Source organism: Trachypithecus francoisi, unplaced genomic scaffold (assembly GCF_009764315.1).
Source record: "Trachypithecus francoisi isolate TF-2019V2 unplaced genomic scaffold, Tfra_2.0 Lachesis_group12, whole genome shotgun sequence".
NCBI classification, from domain to species: domain Eukaryota; kingdom Metazoa; phylum Chordata; class Mammalia; order Primates; family Cercopithecidae; genus Trachypithecus; species Trachypithecus francoisi.
Window position 1 is genome coordinate 25,602,903 of NW_022681457.1, and position 24,090 is coordinate 25,626,992.

General features: G+C 40.3%; 2 protein-coding genes and 1 non-coding gene across 3 annotated transcripts in view; 1 reads left to right on the forward strand and 2 right to left on the reverse strand.

Moving 5' to 3' along the window:
• ROR1 (receptor tyrosine kinase like orphan receptor 1) overlaps nucleotides 1-24,090 on the forward strand; it is a 428,145-nt gene that overhangs the window by 250,400 nt on the left and 153,655 nt on the right. The window lies entirely within an intron of this gene.
• LOC117093998 lies at nucleotides 6,743-6,844 on the reverse strand. Its single transcript, XR_004441339.1, has one exon. It is a non-coding gene; the product is annotated as a U6 spliceosomal RNA (small nuclear RNA).
• On the reverse strand, nucleotides 14,875-15,154 carry LOC117092028 (60S ribosomal protein L39-like). The gene has a single exon (XM_033225151.1). The coding sequence runs from the start codon at nucleotides 15,092-15,094 to the stop codon at nucleotides 14,939-14,941; it is 156 nt and encodes a 51-aa protein (XP_033081042.1). The 5' UTR covers nucleotides 15,095-15,154; the 3' UTR covers nucleotides 14,875-14,938.

Below are 24,090 nucleotides of genomic sequence, written 5' to 3' on the forward strand. Positions count from 1 at the left end.
AAAAGAAGAAAGACAGTAAAGAAGTCAGCAGAGAGCGAGCTCTGCAACCCATTGCAGACATTATTATGAGAGAGTGGAGTGTGTGGAAACTTCTTTTAGACAAAGTTTGAAAATGTTGTGTTCCTGTACCAAGCAAGATTTCCTGTAGGGTCATGAGAAGCTCACTAATCATCTCTTTAGATTCCAAGCTATATTACTTCAGGGAAGTTTCTGTCAAGGCTTCATGCTTAAGTATCTCTTTGTCTGGGTGTATTCTGTCAAATGCTTATTTGCTTTAAGAAAAGTAAAAAAAAAAAAAAAAAAAAAAAAAAAAAAATGCCCCAAGCCTTAGCTGGTCTAGCAGCTTAGGAAGTTCAAATCCCCACATACCTCAGAGGCCTCCTAGCCTCTGCCCCAATTGCTGCAAATAACTTATTTTCTGACCATTTTCAGCAAATGATTTCATTATCTGTGGGCCCAAAGTCAGACCTAACGAACTCTGGCCATTGGACTGTGGTTGTATAGAATTAAAACTGACCTACAAGATTTTTCTCTCCATGGTCTTTACTTGTCTTCTGAACTCAGAGACCTGAATTCTTCCCAAAGATCCTTCCTAGGACTCTAATTTCAACCCCAGCGTCCTCAATAGTTACATTCACAGCCGGGTGCGGTGACTCATGCCTGTAATCTTAACACTTTGGGAGGCCAAGGCAGGCGGATCACAAGGTCAGGAGATCAAAATCATCTTGGCTAACACGGTGAAACCCTGTCTCTACTAAAAATACAAAAGAATTAGCTGGGTGTGGTGGCAGGCGCCTGTAGTCCCAGCTACTCAGGAGGCTGAGGCAGGAGAATGACATGAACTCGGGAGGCGGAGCTTGCAGCGAGCCAAGGCCACACCACTGCACTCCAGCCTGGGCAACAGAGCGAGACTGCGTCTCAAAAAAAAAAAAGTTACATTCACTTATTCATTCGACAGGTATTTATTGAGTGCCAGCTGTGTGGCAGGCACTGTGCTGATACAGAGGTGAAAACACAAAATTCCTCTCTCGTGAACCTCACTTTCTGGTGGAGTTAGTAAATCCCTGTGTGGGAAGTACTGTTATACCTGACACTTCCTGAGCACCATTTAATGTGCCATAAAATTGCTGCAAGGTAGATACTATTATGTCCATTTTACAGGCAGGAAAACAAGTTCAAGGTAAAGTGATGCAGCTAGTGTATGGCAGAGCCAGAATTCAAATCCAGGCTTTCCTGGCTATCGGGTCCATGTTCTCAGTGACTATTTATTTCCAAAATAATAATCTGTGTGTATAGGGAGAAAAGAAGGAACGGGCTTAGAAGGCTTTTTGCTGGTAGGATATCCCTTCTGGAAGGGGATATTCTTGATTACCCTTAGGTGAGTTTTCTTATTTGTATTTTTTCTTTGATTTTTACATTTTCTTTAATAAATATCTTATACTCTTATAGTCAGATAAAATATAAGTAAAAGATATAAAAATTGTAAAACTCATATATGCCCCCCAAAGAACTGGAAACAGGTATTCAAAAAAAAATGCAGGTACGCACATATTCATAGCTGTATTACTCACAGTAGCCAAAAGATGAAAGCAGCCTAAATGTCCATCAGTGGGATGACTGGTAAACAAAGAGTGGTACAGACATACAATGGAATATTATTTGGCCATAAAAAGGAATGAAGTTCTGATACATACCATAACATGGATAAATTTCAAAAACAATCTGCTGAGTGAAAGAAGCCAGACCTAAAAGGTCACGTGTATGATTTCATTCATGTGAAATATTCAGAAGAGGTAAATGCGTAGAGGCAGAAGTTGAATTGGTTGCCAGGGGCTGGCTAGAGTGGGAAAAGGGAGCAATCACTTTATAGGTACACACTTTCCTTTTGGGCTGTTCTCCAGTTAGATAGAAATGGTGGTTGTACAACATTGTCAATATACTAAATGCCACTAAATTGTTCACTTTAAAACAGTTAATTTTATGTTAAGTGAATTTTGCCAAAATAAAACAAAAATAAGAAAACTCTAAATGAACAAAACAGTCACATCTAAGCTTTGGTCTTGCTGTTCTTCCGTACTGCCGGGTCTCTGAGGGCTACAAAAATGAATTTAACATTGCAATGCTAACTGTTTTTACTTAGTGTTACAGCCCCAGTTCTGAGTAAGAGCCCTGGCATGTCCACTAACAAGGTAACCCTAGGCCATTCACTAAACCTCTCTGCACTTCCATGTCCTCAGTTGTCACACAAGGGTAAAAATGTCCACTGAAGTCATTCCCAGATCCTAATATGATAATGTTGTGCTTTGTAAAATGTAAATTGACTTGAATATGCGTTTCTTTATTTTTACATCAAGAAACAGTAGGTGATCTGAAATTATCTCTGCTTACCAAGCATCTGTGTTAAAAGAACTGTGAGCATAAGGGGTGAAATCTTGGTAAAGTGTCTATTTAGAGGCCATGCTTTCTGTTGATGTTGACATTGCTGTTTTTTGTTTGTGGGTGTTTGGTTTTTGTTTTTACTTCATAATAAAGTTTATTCATGTAAAAAGGAATGTTTGGGCTGGGGCTAGGAGAAATGTTGAGGTAATGGAAAACTCTAACAGTGCGATCATCCATTGAAGACATGCGCTCAGGGAAAGTCTTTCTGCTGGTGACAGGCATTTTTCTGCTAAGGATTCCCAATAGGAATCAAATACTGCTGATGATAGTAGAATCAGACTTTTGTTCTGGATCTCAGGTAAATCCTGGGTAGACCTTGAGGATGCTACCCTTGCAATGGTGCTAAGTAACAGAAGGATGCTAGCATCCTGCATTGAGTGAGAGGAGCTCACCGTAACCCATCCCTTCAGTCCACCCAGACTAGCTAGACAGTGCCCTCTCACCTCTCAGCAGCCCTCATCCTGCTGTGAGAGGATTTTGGAGAAGACCTGGGGAAACCTTGAAAGACCACCTCAGAATCCAGCTAAACAGCTTGGGTCCTCTTTCCCAGGGTCAGTTGAGGCAGGAGACTTCTAGCAGGAAGATAGATGGCTCCCAGCAGCCCAGCTCTTTTAAGGTAAGGTAGCCTGATGTGTCACCTGTACCATTTATTGCCCTTATCCTTAAATCATTTTCTTCCTTTAAAAACAAAACAAAACAACTAGCTCTTGTAATATCTAAACATATTTGTTTATTGTAGAAAACCTAGAAAATAAAATGAAGCCAAAATTATGTTACTGCTGACAGATACTCTTTTAGTCTTTTTAATGCATATATTTTTACAGGTATATTTACTTAAATGGAATCATATGAGCCATTCTCTTTTGTAAACATTTGTCCCTCAGAAACAATTTCACAAACATCTTTCTGTGTCATTAAGTATTTTAACATCATTTTTATTGGCCATATTAAATGTTGATATGCTTTGGTTCTATGTCCCCACCCAAATCTTATCTTGAATTGTAATCCAAATTGTAATCCACAAGTGTCAAGGGAGGGACCTGGTGGGAGGTGATTGGATCATGGGCATGGTTTTCCCCATACTGTTCTTGTGATAGTGAGTTCTCATGAGTTCTGTCGGTTTAAAAGTGTGTGGCAGTTCCTCTCTCTCTTTCTCTCCTGTCACCTTGTAAAGAAAGTGCTTACTTCTCCTTCACCTTCTGCCATGATTCTAAGTTTCCTGAGGTTTCCCCAGCCATGTGGAATTGTGAGTCAATTAAATCTCTTTTCTTTATAAATTACCCAGTCTTAGGTAGTTCTTTATAACAGCATGAAAATGAACTAATACAAATGTGGGCTGGGCGCAGTGGCTCATGCCTTTAATCCCAGCACTTTGAGAGGCTGAGGCAAATGGATCGCCTAAGGCCAGGATTTCAAGACCAACCTGGCCAACTTGGTGAAACCCCGTTTCTACTAAAAGTACACAAATTAGTCAGGCATGGTGGTGCACACCTGTAATCCCAGCTATTTGGGAGGCTGAGGCAGGAGAATTGCTGGAACCTGGGAGATGGAGGCTGCAGTGAACCAAGATTGCACCACTGCACTCCAGCCTGGGGGACAGAGCGAGACTCCATCAAAAAAAAAAACAAAACAAAACAAAACAAAACAAAACAAAAACCACATACAAATGTGTTCCATTGATTTATTGAAACCTATTATCACCTATTGTTGAAAAGTTAGAATTATTCTAGCTTTGTGTTATTATAAATGGTAGGGTGATGAAAAATGCCTTAAAGGGTCCAGGACAGTACCTGGCCTCATGAAGGTACCTACAACACAGTGTTCTCTTAAGTCTGTCTGCATATTTACATCCTAGCAACAGTGCAGGAGAATGTCCTATTCTACTATTTACCTTCACTCTAAACTGTGTATGCTTTATTCAAAGCAGTATCTTGTAGCATAATTTATGCTTAATAAAGAAAACCAAAATATATCTGTACTAGTCCATTTTCATGCTGCTATAAAGAACTGCCCTGGACTGGGTAATTTATAAAGAAAGGAGGTTTAATTGACTCAAGGTTCCACATGGCTGGGAAGGCCTCAGAAAATTTACAGTCATGGCTGAAGGGGAAGCAGGCATGTCTTACATGGCGGCAGGTGAGAGAGAGTGTGTGAATGGGAAACTGTCAAACACTTATAAAACCATGAGATCTCATGAGAACTCCTTCACTATCAGGAGAACAGCATGGGGAACCGCTCCCATGATCCAATCACCTGCCACTGGTTCCCTCCCTCAACACATGGGGATTATGGGGATTACAATTCCAGATGAGATTTTGGTGAGGACCCCAACCATATCAATATTTCTAGATAAAATTGAAATACTTTGAAAAGAACAAGAAGACTCACAATCAATGTCATAATATGTTAATACCAACAATCTGTTATGAAACCTGTTGTTACATAGTTGTGTCCTCATTAGTTCCAGTGTTGCTTTGAACTTTGGATAAAATGACAGACAACCTTTCAGACCTTGTCTGTTTTTAGGTAGAGGACCTGGTATGTGGACACCTAGAGGTTGCTTTGAGAATTACAGGAGATCATGCAGAGCTCCGATAGTGCGTTTTCATTATGATGTTATTGCCCACAGAATCTCTTCTTTCTCTGACTAAAGTTTCCATTCATTTTATTATCCCCTTCCTAGCTCGTTTTCCAGATCCTTCCCTCATAAAAGGTGGTCTCCTGGAGTGAGCACACAATCCTTTGTTCTGCCACTTCATTTTGCACTTTTTTTTTCTGCTAATTCATTTTATGCTTGTATTTCTTGACCTAAATTATCTGCTGCTCAGTAACATCAACTTATTAACTTATTGTTGACTTTTAATCAGCGACAGTTAACTAAATCTCCTGTGACTTTCTTGCAGTTTTTACCATCCACTTGCATCTCCCTTTTCTCATACTCACTGTTTAATTCTCATCTCTCATTGTATAATCGGTGTTTTGTGTCCCAGCACTCACTATAAACTATTCCTGTTATATTTCAACGTCTTAGATTTGTCATATTATTTGATGTTATCATTTTGCATGCTCATAACATCCCAACTTTGTGTATTATATTAATTTAATTTTTTTTTTTTTTTTTTTTTTTTGATGGAGTCTCGCTCTGTTGTCAGCCTGGAGTGCAGTGGCTTGATCTCGGCTCACTGCAATCTCTGCCTCCCAGGTTCAAGCGATTCTCCTGCCTCAGCCTCCTGAGTATCTGGGATTACAGGCACCTGCCACCTAGCTAATTTTTGTATTTTTAGTAGAGATGGGGTTTCACCATGTTGGCTAGGATGGTTTCGATCTCCTGACCTCATGATCTGCCTGCCTCGGCCTCCCAAAGTGCTAGGATTACAGGCATGAGCCACTGCGCCTGGCCTTAATTTAATTTTTATCTAAGGCATTGATATGGCTGTTGGCAGGAAAAGGATGGAGACAGAGCCTCTATCATGATTATACCTTGTCTTATTGCCAGTGTGGAGAACTGCCTCTCTTCTTTTACAAATGTACATAGTTTAGATTTTTTTTAAAAATTCTTTTCACTGATTTCAGCATCTTCCCGTTCCTCTGAACTTCAAAGTCAGCATTCCCATTTTGCCACATTAATTCACTCAACAAGCATTCGTTGAGCTATGTGCCACATACTGTGGTAGGTGTATAAATAAGTAATATGCATCTGTCCTCAAGATGCTCACAGTCTAATGGAAGAAATAGATCAAATGAATTGGGCACATAATAGGTTTGGGGAAGTTTGGGATAAGACTTTGTGGAGGTGACATTTGAGTTGGGTGTTACAGAATGCATGGGCATTTGCTAAATAGGAAGCAGATCAAGGATACATCTGGCCGTGACCCACATCTCCTCTCTAGCCCACATGAATGCCAATATTGCATGCGTATTTTCTCTCACAGTTGCTGCTGTTTTTCTGAAAGCAGTGTTTTCTCATTCACAATTAGATTTTTGTTCTTGACATTCTAGAAGAGGCAATTGCCATCCAGAAATGCTAAGAAGAAAGAATATGCACCATTCTAAGAGGTCTTAAAAATTTTTTTTGGATACATAGTAGGTATATATATTTATGGGGTATTTGAGATGTTTTGGTACAGGTGTGCAATGTATAATAATCACATTATGGAAAATGGGTTATTCCCTCAAACATTTATCCTTTGTGTTGCAAATAATCCAGTTATACTCTTTTAGTTATTTAAAACTGTACAGTTAAATTATTATTGACTATAATACCCCTGTTGTGCTATCAATACTAAGTCTTATTCATTCTTTTAAACATATGGAACACTTCATGAATTCGCCTGTCATCTTTGCCCAGGGGCCATGCTAATCTTCTCTGTATTGTTCTGCTGCCTAAGCAAACTCTAGAGAAATTGTTAAGATGTATTCAGATCATTGAACATCCTATATCACTCTTATGTCTTGTTTCAGTACTAGTTTTATGATCATTAATTATAATATATTTATATTAATAAAAATAATAGTATTTGTTAACATTTATAGAGTACCTTCCACATGCTAGGTGGAAGATACTTAACCTATCATTGTCCTGTGAATAGTACCTGTGAATCATACCTGTGAATGGTACCTTACATATATTATCTCCATCTACCATTAACAAAGAAGAAATCTGAGCTCAGAGAGGTTGAGTAACCTAAGGTCATGCAATTAATAAAGCAGCAAAACAGATTTGAACATTGGTTTCTCTGTCTCCTAAGCCTGACCATTTATATTTTCTTATTCTACCCCATTGGTCAATATACCCTCCAACTCTCTGCTTGGTTTTTACCCATTTATTCTCCTCTGTAATTGCCCTTTGTATTAGTCTGCTAGGGCTGTCATAACAAAATACCACACACTGTGTGACTTAACAGAAATGTATTACAGTTCTGGAGGCTGGAAAGTCCAAGATCAAGGTCCAGCAGGGATCAGTTTCTGATGAGGGCTCTCTTTCTGCCTTGCAGATGGCCACTGCCTTCTTGCTGTGCCCTTACATGGCAGAGAGAGACAGATTGACAGAGAGAGAGGTCTCTTATATTTTTATGAGGCCACTAATCTTATCAGATTTGGGCCCCAACCTTATTACCTCATTTAATGTTACCTCCTAAAAGCCCTGTCTCCAAATACAGTCACATTGGGGTTAGGGCTTCAACCCTAACTCCAATATAAATTTTGGAGGAACACAGTTCAGTCTGTTGTACCTTTCTTAAAACATCACATATATTTTTATTTCTCCATGGTTTTGCTTATGCTGTTTTCCCAGCATAAGCTTTCTGTCTTTTAAAATCTTTCCAGTTATTCATTACCCAACTCAAATGTCATTTCCCATGAAGCCTTGTCTGGTTTTCCAGTCAAATTTAGTTGCCTTTTCTCCTGCTCAGTAATGATCCTTTGAATGTATTTTGATTGAGCTCCGCTTTTACCCAAACTACATTATATATCTAAGCTCCTTAAAGTTAGGGACTCTGCCTTAATATGCTCCCAGTTTGCTCCCAGTTTTATTGGGACTCCATAACATTTATGACTTGAGTTTTTCATTGGCTCTAAAGAATGATAGAGGCAATTGGGTGGGTTTAGGCTAGATAAGAGAAATGCTTGTGCCTGTCTCCAGGTGTTGGAAGTGATGCCTTACAGAAGACATAAAAATGTTGCTTGAGGAGTTTAGACTGAGACCACCAGGTAAAAGTTACAAAGAAGCACATTTCTGCTCAGTATGTGGAAGAACTTTTTAATAAATAACAAAAAGGTGAAGGAAACTAACACTCATTGATAATCAATTGCTAAACTGCTGCTTTACAATTTCCACTTCCACATAGTCTTATAAAATAGTTCCCATCTTTTATAGATGAGAAAACCAAATTTCCAAAAAGTCTAAAGATCTGATATAAGATCATGTAGCCTACCTCCTTCACCCATTCCTTCATGGAGAAGTAATCTCCCTCTCTCTCAAGGAATTGAAGCCAACTGCATGACCAGTTTTCAGGAATGCTATATCGAGAATGCTCTGGGGGTGTTGGTATAACTAATATTTTAGTTTTCTTTCATCTCTAAAGTCTTATGACTCAGGAATTCTCCATCCCTGACATGGATTTAATGGAAATAGACCTATAAAACCTAACTTCTCCTATCCCTTTGTGGGTAATATATATTAGAAAACTTGTATTAAGATTATTACAAATTATTTTTACATTGTTTCGTGTATGTTGGTCCAGTGAATTAGGGGTGTGTGTGTGTGTGTGTGTGTGTGTGTGTGTTTTGAGACAGGATCTCACTCTTCGCCCAGGCTGGAATGCAGTGACATGATCACAGCTCACTGCAGCCTGAACTTTCTGGACTAAATTGATCTTCCCACTTCAGCCTCCTGAGTAGCTGGGATTCCAGGCACTCACCACCATGCCTGGCAAATTTTTGTAAAGACGGAGTTTTGTCATGTTTCCGAGGCTGGTCTTGAACTCCTGGGCTCAAGCGACCCCCTCCCCTGCCCACCTCTGCCTCCCAAAATGCTGGGATTATAGGCATGAGCCACCAGGTCCAGCTTCTATCAGTATTTATAAAGCTGTTTGGAGGACAGAGCTTGGAAATATCCAAACTAACAAAATTGACTTGGTTCTGACCAGTAGAGGCTATATTTTTCAACCAAGGGCTACCCTATCTGGGGAAGAAAATGGTGATATGCATGAGTTGTCCACAACTGTAGAAGTCAGATGGATGAGGTATTTAGCTTTGCTGTCCTGAGTACATTCCATGCTGAAGGTGGGTCCCAGCAGCCTGAGCGCCCCACGGTCAGCTTCTAGGGCAGGCAGCCAATGTTCTGATGTAGCTGCCATTTTTCTTGGATGATTCATGTGTGAAAGTGTCTACCCCGAAAGAATTTGGGTCATCTTGTTCTTTTTCCCAAAGCCAGGCTCTTATCAGACCAGAAGAGTCTCTTCATACAAATGGATCCCAGTTGGGAAGTTTATGAATGTTAAGGATAGTTGTTCATTCCAAATACATAACCCTGTTTGTCTATGGCATCTTATATTTGACTATATTGCTTTTTCTACTCAACAGAATTGGATCTTAGAATCCTGGAGCTGGTGTACATTTTGATGTGACTTCAGAGATAACTTAAAAATGATCATGTATCTCTGTCTTCTAAATTCAGATGGTTTAATGCATTTTTTCTTTTTTTTCTTGTGAAGGCATAGCCTTGAATTCGATCACAGTTTTTGCTTGTATGTGTGTGTGTGTGTGTTTGTGTGTGTGCGTGCGCATGCAGTATAACATTTTGGCACGTGCTATGAAACTCTTTTTTTTTTTTTCTGATCAGAAGAAAGATGACAACACTGAATTGACTGCCAGTAACATCCAAAACCAGTTCAATATTGACCCCTGATTTCTTTTCCTAGGAAAAATATCACAGGTATCTTCCTCCTCTTCCATTTTCATTATACAAAATATGTTGTTCCTGGATGGAGATTGGGGGAGGAAGATAATTATATTTTGCAGTGTCTTGCAAGGAATAAATGCCATCAAAACACTTGAATATCAAGTTGACACTACTTTGGAATAATGTAGCCCAGTGTGCCTGAAACTTAACAGACATGACCCAAAGAAAAGAATGGTTCACACAATATCAAGAGTACTTTGTGGCAGAAGTGGGACCAGACTCTATCCCCTGGTCCTCACTGCACAGCCTTATAACATTATAGCTTCTCAGAAGTATCCTAAGATTGCAATGGAGATCAGACCAAGCAGTCGGCCCCATCAGAGCTTGGAGGATGCTGTCATGGAAGTGTGTGTTCGTTTCTTCTTAATCACAGTCCTATTGTAAGCCTCAAGAATTTAGGACCCACAAAAGGAAATTCTCAATTTCCATTGCTTTTTGTACTCAACTTTTAAAGTCAAAGATGGAAAAGGTGAGAAAATAAACAAGGGGCTTTTTAAAAAAGCAATATTCTGTATGACACCACTTATATGAGGTACCTAGAGTAGTGAAATTTATAGACAGAAGGTAAGATGGTGGTTGCCAGGGATTGAGAGGAAAGGAGAATGGAAAGTTAGTCTTTAGTGGGCATGAGGTTTCAGTTTGAGAAGATGAAATAAGTTTTGGGATGGATGGTGGTGATGGTTACATAACAATATGACTGTATTTAATGCCACTGAGCTAAACACTTAAAAATAATTAAAATTGTACATTTTGTCATGTGTATTTTACCACAGTTTTCAAAAAGCACAACATCCTTGGTATAATCTGTAATCTCCATACCCCCATGCACAGGCATCCCCAGAAACAGGATATCATATTCTAAAGAATGATAATAACAAATGTATGCTATTTTTAATTCACCTTAATTTTGTTGTTTTCAAAATAATTGCATATACATGGTTGCATCTGATAGTCACCAAAACTGGGAGAAAAGCTTAACAGATCTTTTATTTCACAGACAAGTAAACTGAAGCTCAAAGTTACACTGCTGACAAGTAACAGAGTGGTACTAGAACCCAGGACTTCTGATATGTATTCCTGGAGCCAGGCATGATCCCATGTAAAAGTTTTAAGTTGATACTTCATATTATACTTACTAATCTTGGAAAAGAGACTAATACATTTTAAAAGGATTTTCAAAAACTTGAAGTGGTTTAGAGATTTTCAGCATGAAAATAAGTTAACTTAGTTACCTCATTGTCTAGACATTCTGATTAATGGAGGTTTTACTATATAGTATTAATAATGACAAACCCTTATATAGAACTTCACTGTGCACCACGTACTGTTCTAAGTGCCTTAAGTATACTCTCATTTATCAAAATGTACTATTTGTATTTAAAATGTATAACGAAATTTATTGAGACTTGCATGTGCCAAACACTTTCCTAAGTGCTTTATATACTTTATCTCATTTAATCCATATAACAGTCTGAAGCAACAGGTATTACTAGAGCTTGGAGATGTGAAATAATTTGCTCAAGGATACGCGAGAACAAGTGACATAGCCAGGACTCAAACCCAGGTCCACCCATCTCTTTCCTATGATTCAGATGGTGTCATGTGGGTCTTTCTAATCACTATCATCTCTAAATGTTACTTACGTCATTCAGGCAGCTGGAGCAATGTCCAAGTAGGGATGCTGGTTGGCTCATAGTTTACTTCTTGAAGACTTCTAAGTTTTACCTTGAAATTCTGACTGGAAATTTGATTCCATTGCTGAAAACGGAAGAAATACAGCTTTCATGTTCATGCACAATTTGCTTTTTCATTTTTTTTTTATTATCCTGAGACTTACTGTAAATCACACTTTCCCATCAGTCCTGGGGGTTCTGATTATGTTCATGGGGTCTAGCTAAGAGCAAGGGCAGTAAATTACTGCCACTTTGTTTGAAAATTTTTTTAGCCACAGTACATTAGCTGCTTTTGTTTGCTTTTCCACTGGTGGTGTGCCCATTTTTATTTCAGAATTTGTGTTTCTTGAATGTCTCATTTGTGAATAATGTAGCTTCCAAAATGGAATGATTGGAGAAAAAATACGAACGAGGGTGTCTTGTTTGGCACCTGTAAGATTTTAAAGCATTTATAGCAATGAATTATTGAGTCCACCCTCTTTCTCTCATACTCTCTCTTACTCACTCATGTGCATTCTCTTTCCTTCCTATTCTCTCCATTCTACTCCATTTCCCAAAAAACAATTGCTAGATAATGACCATTACGGTGGCTAACATCAGGTAACTACCATGAAACGCCTTCTTCCAGGCTTCTCTAAGTATTCTTGTTTATTTTAAAGATTGATAGATCAGAGGGTCAGGGGACGTGTTTTACTGCAAGTTTCTGTTCCAAATTTCCTGACATTTTCCGTTAAAAATATATAAATAAATAAGCCTTTTAAAAGGAAGAAATGGAACTAATAAGAACCAGACTCTAAAGTGATGGTCAAGATGTCAAAAATAACTGTTTTCCTTCATTTAATATCATTAATCTTGAGGTAGATACCTACCTTCCCACAGAATCTCCCTAATAGCTTGACCTGATTTTCTTGCTGGGCTATTCACAAATAGAGTGACTTCTAAAGTGACACCAAAATCCTCACTAGCTCTCAGGAATTGGTGTAGGAGTTCAGTGGAGACATTTGCATATGTTTTTCAAATCACATTTTTTGGTAAAGTGATGAGAAAGGAGGCTGTGGCACACACTAGCAGTCCAGAGCACAAGGCCTCCTCATGAGTCTGCATCGTCATAATGTTTGTGGATCATCCTAAAGGTGCTAGAAAACAGTGATGCGTGTGTGCAACCTAGATGAATTTGAAAATTAACTGACTTTCCTCAAGTTTATCACAGTTTCTAAAATGGCTTTGGAAGGGGTTCCAGTGCACATGAAGAGGAAGCTTAAGTTAGAGAATTTTTGTCCTTATCAATAATCCATACAAAAATTGTTTATTGGGGGATGCCCAAGATGGCCAAATAGGAACAGCTCCAACCTCCAGCTCCCAGCTTGAGTGACACGGAAGATGGGTGATTTCTGCATTTTCAACTGAGGTACTGGGTTCATCTCACTGGGACATGTCAGACAGTTGGTGCTTGTCAGTGGGTGCAGCCTGATCAGCGAGAGCTGAAGCAGGGCAAGGCATCACCTCACCTGGGAAGCATAAGGGGGAAGGGAATTCCTTTTCCTAGCCAAGGGAAACTGAGACACACAACACCTGGAAAATCGGGTAATTCCCACCCTAATACTGCGCTTTACCAAGAGTCTTAGCAAATGGCACACTGGGAGATTATATCCCATACCTGGCCCGGAGGGCCCCACGCCCATGGAGCCTCCCTCATTGCTAGCACAGCAGTCTGAGATCTAACTGCAAGGTGGCAACGAGGCTGGGGAGGGGTGCCTGCCATTGCTGAGGCTTAAGTAGGTAAACAAAGCCACCAGGAAGCTCGAATTGGGTGGAGCCCACAGCAGCTCAAGGAGGCCTGCCTGCCTCTGTAGACTCCACCTCTGGGGACAGGGCATAGCTAAACAAAAAGCAACAGAACCTCTGCAGATGTAAATGTCCCTGTCTGACAGCTTTGCAGAGAGCAGTGGTTCTCCCAGCATGGAGGCTGAGATCTGAGAACGGACAGACTGCCTGCTCAAGTCAGTCCCTGACCCCTGAGTAGCCTAACTGGGAGACATCCTCCACCAGGTGCAGACCAACACCTCACACCTCACACGGCTGGGTACACCTCTTGAGATGAAGCTTCCAGAGCAAGAATCAGACAGCAACACTCACTGTTCAGCAATATTCTATCTTCTGCAGCCTCCGCTGCTGATACCCAGGCAAACAGGGTCTGGAGTGGACCTCAAGCAAACTCCAACAGACCTGCAGCTGAGGGTCCTGACTGTTAGAAGGAAAACTAACAAACAGGACACCCACACCAAAACCCCATTAGTACATCACCATCATCAAAGACCAAAGGCATATAAAACCACAAAGATGGGGAAAAAGCAGTGCAGAAAAGCTGGAAATTCAAAAAATCAGAGCGCATCTCCCCCTCCAAAGGAATGCAGTTCATCGCCAGCAATAGAACAAAGCTGGATGGAGAATGACTTTGACGAGTTGAGAGAAGAAGGCTTCAGTCAATCAAACTTCTCAGAGCTAAAGGAGGAACTACGTACCCAGCGCAAAGAAACTAAAATCCTTGAAGAAAGAATGGATGAATGGATAACTAAAATAATCAATGCAGAGAAAACCATAAAAGAACTGATAGAGATGAAAACCATGACATGAGAACTATGTGACAAATGCACACGCTTCAGTAACTGACTCATCAACTGGAAGAAAGAGTATCAATGATTGAAGATCAAATGAATGAAATGAAGCGAGAAGAGAAGTATAGAGAAAAAAGAGTAAAAAGAAATGGACAAAGCCTCCAAGAAATATGGGATTACATGAAAAGACAAAATCTACGTCTGACTGGTGAGCCTGAAAGTGATGGGGAAAATGGAACCAAGTTGGAAAACACTCTGCAGGATATCATCCAGGAGAACTTCCCCAACCTAGTAAGGCAGGCCAACATTCAAATTCAGGAAATACAGAGAACACCACAAAGATACTCCTCGAGAAGAGCAACTCTAAGACACATAATTGGCAGGTTCACCAAAGTTGAAATGAAGGAAAAAATATTAAGGGCAGCCAGAGAGAAAGGTCAGGTTTCCCACAAAGGGAAGCCCATCAGACCAACAGAAGATCTCTCGGCTGAAACTCTACAAGCCAGAAGAGAGTGGGGGGCAATACAACATTCTTAAAGAAAAGAATTTTCTTTTCTTTTCTTTTTTTTTTGAAATGAAAGACCTCACATATTTATTACTGAACCCAGCCAACCAACGCATTCATAATAGATTCAGAGAGGAAAATATGTCAAACATTCCAGAGAGTGGTGACATTTTCAATTTGATATGGAAATGTGATCGTGACCTTCAGACAGCACAAATATATGTGCCATCTCATGTGCAATTCCTTATAGACTCAGCTTGGTTCTTCTCCAATGTCTCCTTTTGGAGTTGTACCTTATTTTATTTCCAGTTTTCATCCAAATCCACTGGGGAATGGGACAATTTTGCTTTTGTTTCTTGGCCAGGAATCGCTTAATCCTAAAAGTCTTGTGAGAAGACATGGCGAGAAGTGGAGGCAAGAACACACCACGATGGCGGAGAAAAGAAAAGAGGGGGGGCAAGAAAAGAAATTTCAACCCACAACTTCATGTCCAGCCCAACTATGTTTCATAAGTAAAGGAGAAATAAAATCCTTTACAAACAAGCAAATGCTTAGAGATTTTGTCACCACCAAGCCTGCCCTACAAGAGCTCCTGAAGGAAGCACTAAACATGGAACGGAACAACTGGTACCAGCCATTGCAAAAACATGCCAAAATGTTAAGTCCATCAATGCTAGGAAGAAACTGCATCAACTAATCAGCAAAATAACCAGCTAATATAATAATGACAGGATCAAGTTCACACATAACAATATTAACCTTATATGTAAATGGACTAAATTGTCCAATTAAAAGACACAGACTAGCAAATTGGATAAAGAGTCAAGACCCATCACCTTGCTGTATTCAGGAGACCCATCTCACATGCAGAGACACACATAGGCTTAAAATAAAGGGATGGAGGAAGATCTATCAAGCAAATGGAAACCAAAAAAAAGCAGGCGTTGCAATCCTAGTCTCTGATAAAACAGACTTTAAACCATCAAAGATCAAAAGAGACAAAGAAGGCCATTACATAATGGTGAAGGGATCAATTCATCAGGAAGAGCTAACTATCCTAAATATATATGCACCCAATACAGGAGCACTCAGATTCATAAAGCAAGTCCTTAGAGACTTACAAAGAGACTTAGACTCCCATACAATAATAATGGGAGACTTTAACACCCCACTGTCAACATTAGACAGATCAACGAGACAGAAAGTTAACAAGGATATCCAGGAATTGAACTCATCTCTGCACCAAGCGGACCTAATAGACATCTATAGAACTCTCCACCCCAAATCAACAGAATATACATTCTTCTCAGCACCACATCGCACTTATTCCAAAATTGACCACATAATTGGAAGTAAAGCACTCCTTAGCAAATGTAAAAGAACAGAAATTATAACAAACTGTCTCTCAGACCACAGTGCAGTCAAACTAGAACTCAGGACTAAGAAACTCAATCAAAACTGCTCAACTACATGGAAACTGAACAACCTGCTCCTGAATGACTACTGGGTACATAACGAAATGAAAGCAGAAATAAAGATGCTTTTTTATACCAATGAGAACAAAGATACAACATACTAGAATCTCTGGGACACATTTAAAGCAGTGTGTAGAGGGAAACTTATAGCACTAAATGCCCACAAGAAAAAGCAGGAAAGATCTAAAATTGACACCCTAACATCAAAATTAAAAGAACTAGAGAAGCAAGAGCAAACACATTCAAAAGCTAGCAGAAGGCAAGAAATAACTAAGATCAGAGCAGAACTGAAGGAGATAGAGACACAAAAAACCCTCCAAAAAATCAATGAATCCAAGAGCTGGTTTTTTGAAAAGATCAACAAAATTGGTAGACCGCTGGCAAGACTAATAAAGAAGAAAAGAGAAAAGAATCAAATAGACGCAATAAAAAATGATAAAGGGAATATCACCACCGACCCCACAGAAATACAAACTACCATCAGAGAATTCTATAAACACCTCTACGCAAATCAACTAGGAAACCCAGAAGAAATGGATAATTTCCTGGACACTTACACTCTCCCAAGATTAAACCAGGAAGAAGTTGAATCCCTGAATAGACTAATAGGCTCTGAAATTGAGGCAATAATTTTAAAAAGTCCAGGACCAGACGGATTCACAGCTGAATTCTACCAGAGGTACAAGAAGGAGCTGGTACCATTCCTTCTGAAACCATTCCAATCAATAGAAAAAGAGGGAATCCTCCCTAACTCATTTTACGAAGCCAAAGCCTGGCAGAGATACAACAAAAAAAGAGAATTTTAGACCAATATCCCTGATGAACATTGATGCAAAAATCCTCAGTAAAATACTGGCAAACCGAATCCAGCAGCACATCAAAAAGCTTATCCACCGTGATCAAGTGGGCTTCATCCCTGGGATGCAAGGCTGGTTCAACGTATGCAAATCAATAAATGTAATCCAGCATATAAACACAACCAAAGACAAGAACCACATGATTATCTCAATAGATGCAGAAAAGGCCTTTGACAAAATTCAACAGCCCTTCATGCTAAAAACTCTCAATAAATTCGGTATTGATGGAATGTATCTTAAAATAATAAGAGCTATTGATGACAAACCCACAGCCAATATCATACTGAATGGGCAAAAACTGGAAACATTCCCTTTGAAAACTGGCACAAGACAAGGATGCCCTCTCTCACCACTCCTCTTCAACATAGTGTTGGAAGTTCTGGCTAGGGCAATCAGGCAAGAGAAAGAAATCAAGGGTATTCAGTTAGGAAAAGAAGAAGTCAAATTGTCCCTGTTTGCAGATGACATGATTGTATATTTAGAAAACTGCATCGTCTCAGCCCAAAATCTCCTTAAGCTGATAAGCAACTTCAGCAAAGTCTCAGGATACAAAATCAATGTGCAAAAATCACAAGCATTCTTATACACCAGTAACAGACAAACAGAGAGCCAAATCATGAATGAACTTCCATTCACAATTGCTTCAAAGAGAATAAAATACCTAGGAATCCAACTTACAAGGGATGTAAAGGACCTCTTCAAGGAGAACTACAAACCACTGCTCAGTGAAATCAAAGAGGACACAAACAAATGGAAGAACATACCATGCTCATGGATAGGAAGAATGAATATTGTGGAAATGGCCATAGTGCCTAAGGTAATTTATAGATTCAATGCCATCCCCATTAAACTACCAATGAGTTTCTTCACAGAATTGGAAAAAACTGCTTTAAAGTTCATATGGAACCAAAAAAGAGCCCGCATTGCCAAGACAATCCTAAGCCAAAAGAACAAAGCTGGAGGCATCACGCTGCTTGACTTCAAACTATACTACAAGGCTACAGTAACCAAAACAGCATGGTACTGGTACCAAAACAGAGATATAGACCAATGGAACAGAACAGAGTCCTCAGAAATAATACCACACATCTACAGCCATCTGACCTTTAACAAACCTGAGAGAAACAAGAAATGGGGAAAGGATTCCCTATTTAATAAACAGTGCTGGGAAAATTGGCTAGCCATATGTAGAAAGCTGAAACTGGATCCTTTCCTTATGCCATATATGAAAATTAATTCAAGATGGATTAGAGACTTAAGTGTTAGACCTAAAACCATAAAAACCCTAGAAGAAAACCTAGGCAATACCATTCAGGACATAGGCATGGACAAGGACTTCATGTCTAAAACACCAAAAGCAACAGCAACAAAAGCCAAAATTGACAAATGGGATCTAATTAAACTAAAGAGCTTCTGCACAGCAAAAGAAACTACCATCAAAGTGAACAGGCAACCTACAGAATGGGAGAAAATTTTTGCAATCTACTCATCTGACAAAGGGCCAATATCCAGAACCTATAAAGAACTCAAACAAATTTACAAGAAAAAACAACACCATCAAAAAGTGGGGAAAGGATATGAACAGACATTTCTCAAAAGAAGACATTCATACAGCCAACAGACACATGAAAAAATGCTCATCATCACTGGCCATCAGAGAAATGCAAATCAAAACCACAATGAGATACCATCTCACACCAGTTAGAGTGGCAATCATTAAGAAGTCAGGAAACAACAGGTGCTGGAGAGAATGTGGAGAAATAGGAATACTTTTACACTGTTGGTGGGACTGTAAACTAGTTCAACCATTGTGGAAGACAGTGTGGTGATTCCTCAAGAATCTAGAACTAGAAATACCATTTGACCCAGCCATCTCATTACTGGGTATATACCCAAAGGATTATAAATTATGCTGCTATAAAGACACATGCACACGTATGTTTATTGCAGCACTATTCACAATAGCAAAGACTTGGAATCAACCCAAATATCCATCAGTGACAGACTGGATTAAGAAAATGTGGCACATATACACCATGGAATACTCTGCAGCCATAAAAAAGGATAAGTTCGTGTCCTTTGTAGGGATATGGATGCAGTTGGAAACCATCATTCTCAGCAAACTATCTCAAGAACAGAAAACCAAACACCACATATTCTCACTCATAGGTGGGAATTGAACAATGAGAACACTTGGACACAGGAAGGGGAACATCACACACCGGGGCCTATTGTGGGGAGAGGGTGGGGGGAAGGGATAGCACTGGGAGATATACCTAATGTAAATGATGAGTTCATGGGTGCAGCATACCAACATGGCACATGTATACATATGTAACAAACCTGTACGTTGTGCACATGTATCCTAGAACTTAAAGTGTAATAATAATAATAATTAAAAATAAAAAAATAAATAAATAGAAATAAATAAATAAAGAATAAATAAAAAATTGTTTATTTCTTTTTCTTGGACTTTATACAACGTACCATTCAGAGAGGCTGCCTACCTCATAATAACCCTCTGTTGTCTGATAACTGCTTTCACGACCCATCATGAGGGTCCTTCAGCAGCCATATTTGAATTTATAACCCTGTCCTTCTGGTAAGAGTTGATTGGACCATGGAGAGGACACCTGGCCCAGGTTACACCAGAGTCTCTTTCCCAGGAATTTGCAATTGGAACTCAGAGGTAGCCTGCTAATGTTTGTCAGTTGCTGTTAGTGCCAGGAGATCAATCTGGGGGCCATATAGTGTTGATCTTCTACTATAGACATAGAAAAGCCAAGAAAGCTGGTTTTCAAAGAAAGATTTAAGCAGATTCATAAAGAGAATTCGAGTCTGGGAGTGAAGGGAGATTCCCGATCTGGTTCCCAGCAGCTTTCCAGTTCTTGGTTCCCGTTTCTCTCAAAACCTGGCCAGACATCTTGCCAGAGTTTCGCAAGAAACCCTTCCATGCTATGTTAAATTCCCCATCCACCTCATCTGCTTTTCCTCACCCTCTTACACAGGCTTGAGTTAGTTCCTGTTGCATGTAATCAATGAGTCTTAACAAAGACAGATTGACACCTCTCTGGTATGTGTTTGTTTGATTATAGAGATGGCCAAGTAAACACATAGATGGATGTTCATACTTGCCCTTTGGTACTCTAGAAGGTTTGAGTTTGGAACAAACCTCAGAGATCTCCTAGCCTTATCCTCACATTAGACAGACACGGAAATTGAAGACTATAGACAAGTAAAATAAGTGATTTATCCAGGGTCACACAGCTAGGACTTGATCCCTAGCCTTCTGGTCCTCAGGCCAGCCAATGTTCTTTCTAGGCTGGCTCCCTAGTACTATCCATCCATCCACCCACCAATCCATCCAGTAAATATAAACTGAGCAAGATTCTGCTACATGACAGGTACTGGGATACATGTTTTTTGTCCTCAACAAACTCACAGTGTGGAAGAACCAAAGTTCTTTGTTTATTTTTACTTCATTCCGTGGGGTTCCCCATCTGGAGGGCACTTTGCTAACTTTGCTAGCCCACGATCAAAGCGAGTTCATCCAGGAACCTCCCAGAATATACACCCATCATATATTCTTTGTGCCTCTTGTGTTTATTCTTTCCTAATATTTGTGATAATCCATGTTCATATTGAATCTCCCCTGGGAGATCCTTGAAACCAGGGACTGTGTCTAAGTCATTGCTTTTACTTCCTAGCACAGAATCTGTCACAAGGTACTTCTCCAATAAATGTCTGCTCTTCTAGAGAATTTATTTCACTCCTTAGAATCTCAAGTGAGAGCTGTGTATCAGTTAGCTCCTGCTAGGTAACAAACCACAACAAACATAGTCGCTTCCAGCAACAATCGTGTATTATTATTCTCTCTCCTGGTTCTGAGAGTTGACTGGGATCAGCTTGGGATCAGCTAGATGATTCTTGCACAGGGTCTCTCATGTGGTTGCAGTCAGATGGTGGCTGCGTCTAGGGTCATCTTAAAGACTTCATCATTCACATGTCTGGTGTCTCGGCTGAGAGGACACAAACAGCTGGAGTCTGGAACAGCTGGGGCTGTTCCACACACAATTGTTGTCTACACAAGAGATGTCCAAGAGCATCTCTTTGTTCTCTCCAAGTACTCTCCATGTGGTGGCCTCAGGGTAACTGGTGACTGAAGGCTCCCAGAGGGATTGCCTCAAGTTTTTTAAACCTGACTCTGAAGTCTCTCACACAGTGTCACTTCTGCAACATTCTGTTCTCAGAGGTCCTGCCACATGCAGAAAAGACGTGATCACAGAGGTCCTGCCAAGTGCAAAGAGAGGGCACACAGACTCCACCTTCTCATGGAAGGAGCATCAAACAATTTGCAGATATGTTTCTACAGCTCTGCTTTATATGTCTTCCTGCATGAGAAATATGAAAAAATGAACACTTTTCAAGGAACTTTCATTTCAGCTGGAAGCCATGATTTTCAGACAACTGATAGTTTCTGGCTTCACTGAGAGCTACATCCATTGCAACTAGTTTGCTAGCCCTAGCTGCAGTTACTCACAGAATTTGCTAATTATGGACTTTAGTGGCCTAGGAGTTAGTATGGGCAGGGAAGTTGGATCAGGGACTCATTTTATCATGCAATTCTTGTGTGCTGGGAACTGGCTAGGCTCTATGATTAGTAAGACCATGATGAAAAGATGCCTCTGGGCTCCTCAATGTAGTCATATATGAGTGGTTCTGTTTTTAGTTGTCACCATCATGAGGGTGTGCAGTTAACACTTATTGAATAGGGGTTTAGGATGTTAAACACCCTACCATGTGCAAGCAATCCTGCTGGAGAAGGAACTTCTTTACCTAAAATGCTAGTAATTTCTGACCTAATGTCAGAAACACAGTAAAGTGGGGAAGCTGTGGAAGTGCACTGTGGAGTCCTCAGCAGACATGGTACATGTCACCAAGGATGGCATCTGGTTTGTGTGCCACACTCTCCCCAACAACTGCTCAGCTTCTGCCCTTCCTCTCCCCTCTGCACCCTTGCTCTCCGTCAAGGCCCAATGCAAGCATGCCCCACTCTTTCACACCTTCCCTGATTTCTAGAGCTGGACAGGTTCACCCCCCTCCTGAGCATAAAACAGCCTTTTTCTTACCTCTTTCCTTGTTCTGATTATTTTCATAAATTTCTTTTCTATCACTATTTTGTGAGGCCAAGGAGAGATGGGACAGGTCCCCCCTCCATGTTCGCACAAGTGTTTAATAAGTATTTGCTTATTTATCTTCTGTTTCCCCTCTCCTGTCTACTCCTCGCCTCCCCTAAAGGCCTGCACATTCCAGCAAGAGGACAGGAAGTCTGGGGTTTCTCTCCCTCTCCTCTCCACACTGGATCTTGCCCACTCTGCCTGATAAAAGTCAGGGAACCATCTGGCCTCTCTGCCACCACCTCAGTAACCTTGGCCAGCCTGTTTTGATCTCAGCTTCCCTCTCTCCACTCTCTCGTGAACGCCTTCAACACTCAACATCTTGACCACACACTTGGCTTTTGCTCTCACTCTGACTTGTACTTTCAAATTAGATCCCTAGAATAGCTCCACTTTCCTTCCAGATCTTAAGGGGCTCCTGAATGACAGAGGCCACATCGCCTCTTTTTTAAAAACTTCCACTGATTGCAAGGTGTTACCTCCTTTGGAAACCCTTCTCTGACACCTCTGGCCTGGAAAATGGGTTGTTTCCCCCTTCTAGGATTCTTTGCCACCCTGATCATACCGAGGTCACACTTTATCATGATTATCTCTTTACCTGCATGACTCTGTAGCTAGGATGAGCGATCTTTGAGTACAGGCTCTTACGTATTTGTTTATCTATTCATAATCGATAATAACATAAAAATAGATCTGTTCATCTCTTCATCTAGCATTTTACACATCTATCTTTAGCAAGCCTGTGATCAGTTTAAGGAGCCACAGCAAATGAAAAAGGTGTGGTCCCATCCTCAAAGTTCACATCCTTGTGTGTTGAATTGATTTTTGTCTCTTGCTATGAAAAAAAAATAGTATCTCCTTCAGTCTTCATCTCCAAATTTCTCAGTGCTTTTCTGTTTTCTTGAAAAGCAGTAGAGCAGATGATTTCTAATTGTTGAGGAATCTGGTTCAAAATTTGAAGGCAAAACCGCACCATTCATGAGAGAGAACATTCAAGTGACAGGGCCTTTACCATTGCACTGCCCTATTAACAAGAGATCTTGACTTGTGGTCAAGTCAGCAGATTCTTTCAAATTTTGAAATACAGATCTTGCACAATGAATGGAGAAAGGGGGAAAGAATGGCTTGTGTGCCCTTTTGTGCTCCCTGAAGTTTACATTCTGGGAAAACATGAAACTGGAATGTCAACCTTGGTGGAACTGAGTTGGAATGCTGACTGACACACAAAGGGATTCTGGTTGTGTTTAATCAAGACGTGACTTTAGAACACTGAGATTGTATGACTGTGTGGTCCCCAGAGGAATAGAAATTCATGGGCCAGAACGACACATTTTTATTTTGAAAGCCACCTAGGCTCCACTTAGAGCCTAAATTCTCAACCATCAAATGCTTGAGAATTTATTATGACTGGGCAAGCCACTGCCTAAGAGTCAGACCAGGGTAGTGAAAATACACATGGACTTTGTCTTTGAAGGACCTGAATGTGGCCTAGTTCTTCCTAGCCCGGGGCTCTCTACCAGGGCTGAAAGCACAACTGTTGCATTTACATGACGTAGAAGCAGCCAAAAGCTTCCATAGCGAGGATCGTGTGTCATGCTGATGCTGAGGCATCTCCTGCGCATGGTACTGAAATCACAGAGATGACTTATGATGTGTTCTGTTTGTGTTGGCCCAAAGCCCAAACCAGAGATGTATTTCAGGCTTGGCTTTCTAGATTCTATCTCCAGTCATTTAAAAGTTCATTATGTGGACCCACTCATCCTGTCCTGCTATAGTTAAGGTCTGTCAGCATTTTTCAAAGGTTTATAATTCAACCACAAAGGAGAATGCAGTCCTTAGGTTGCAATGTGACCTGTAAAGCTTAAGCCCGGGAGTCAGAAACTTTGC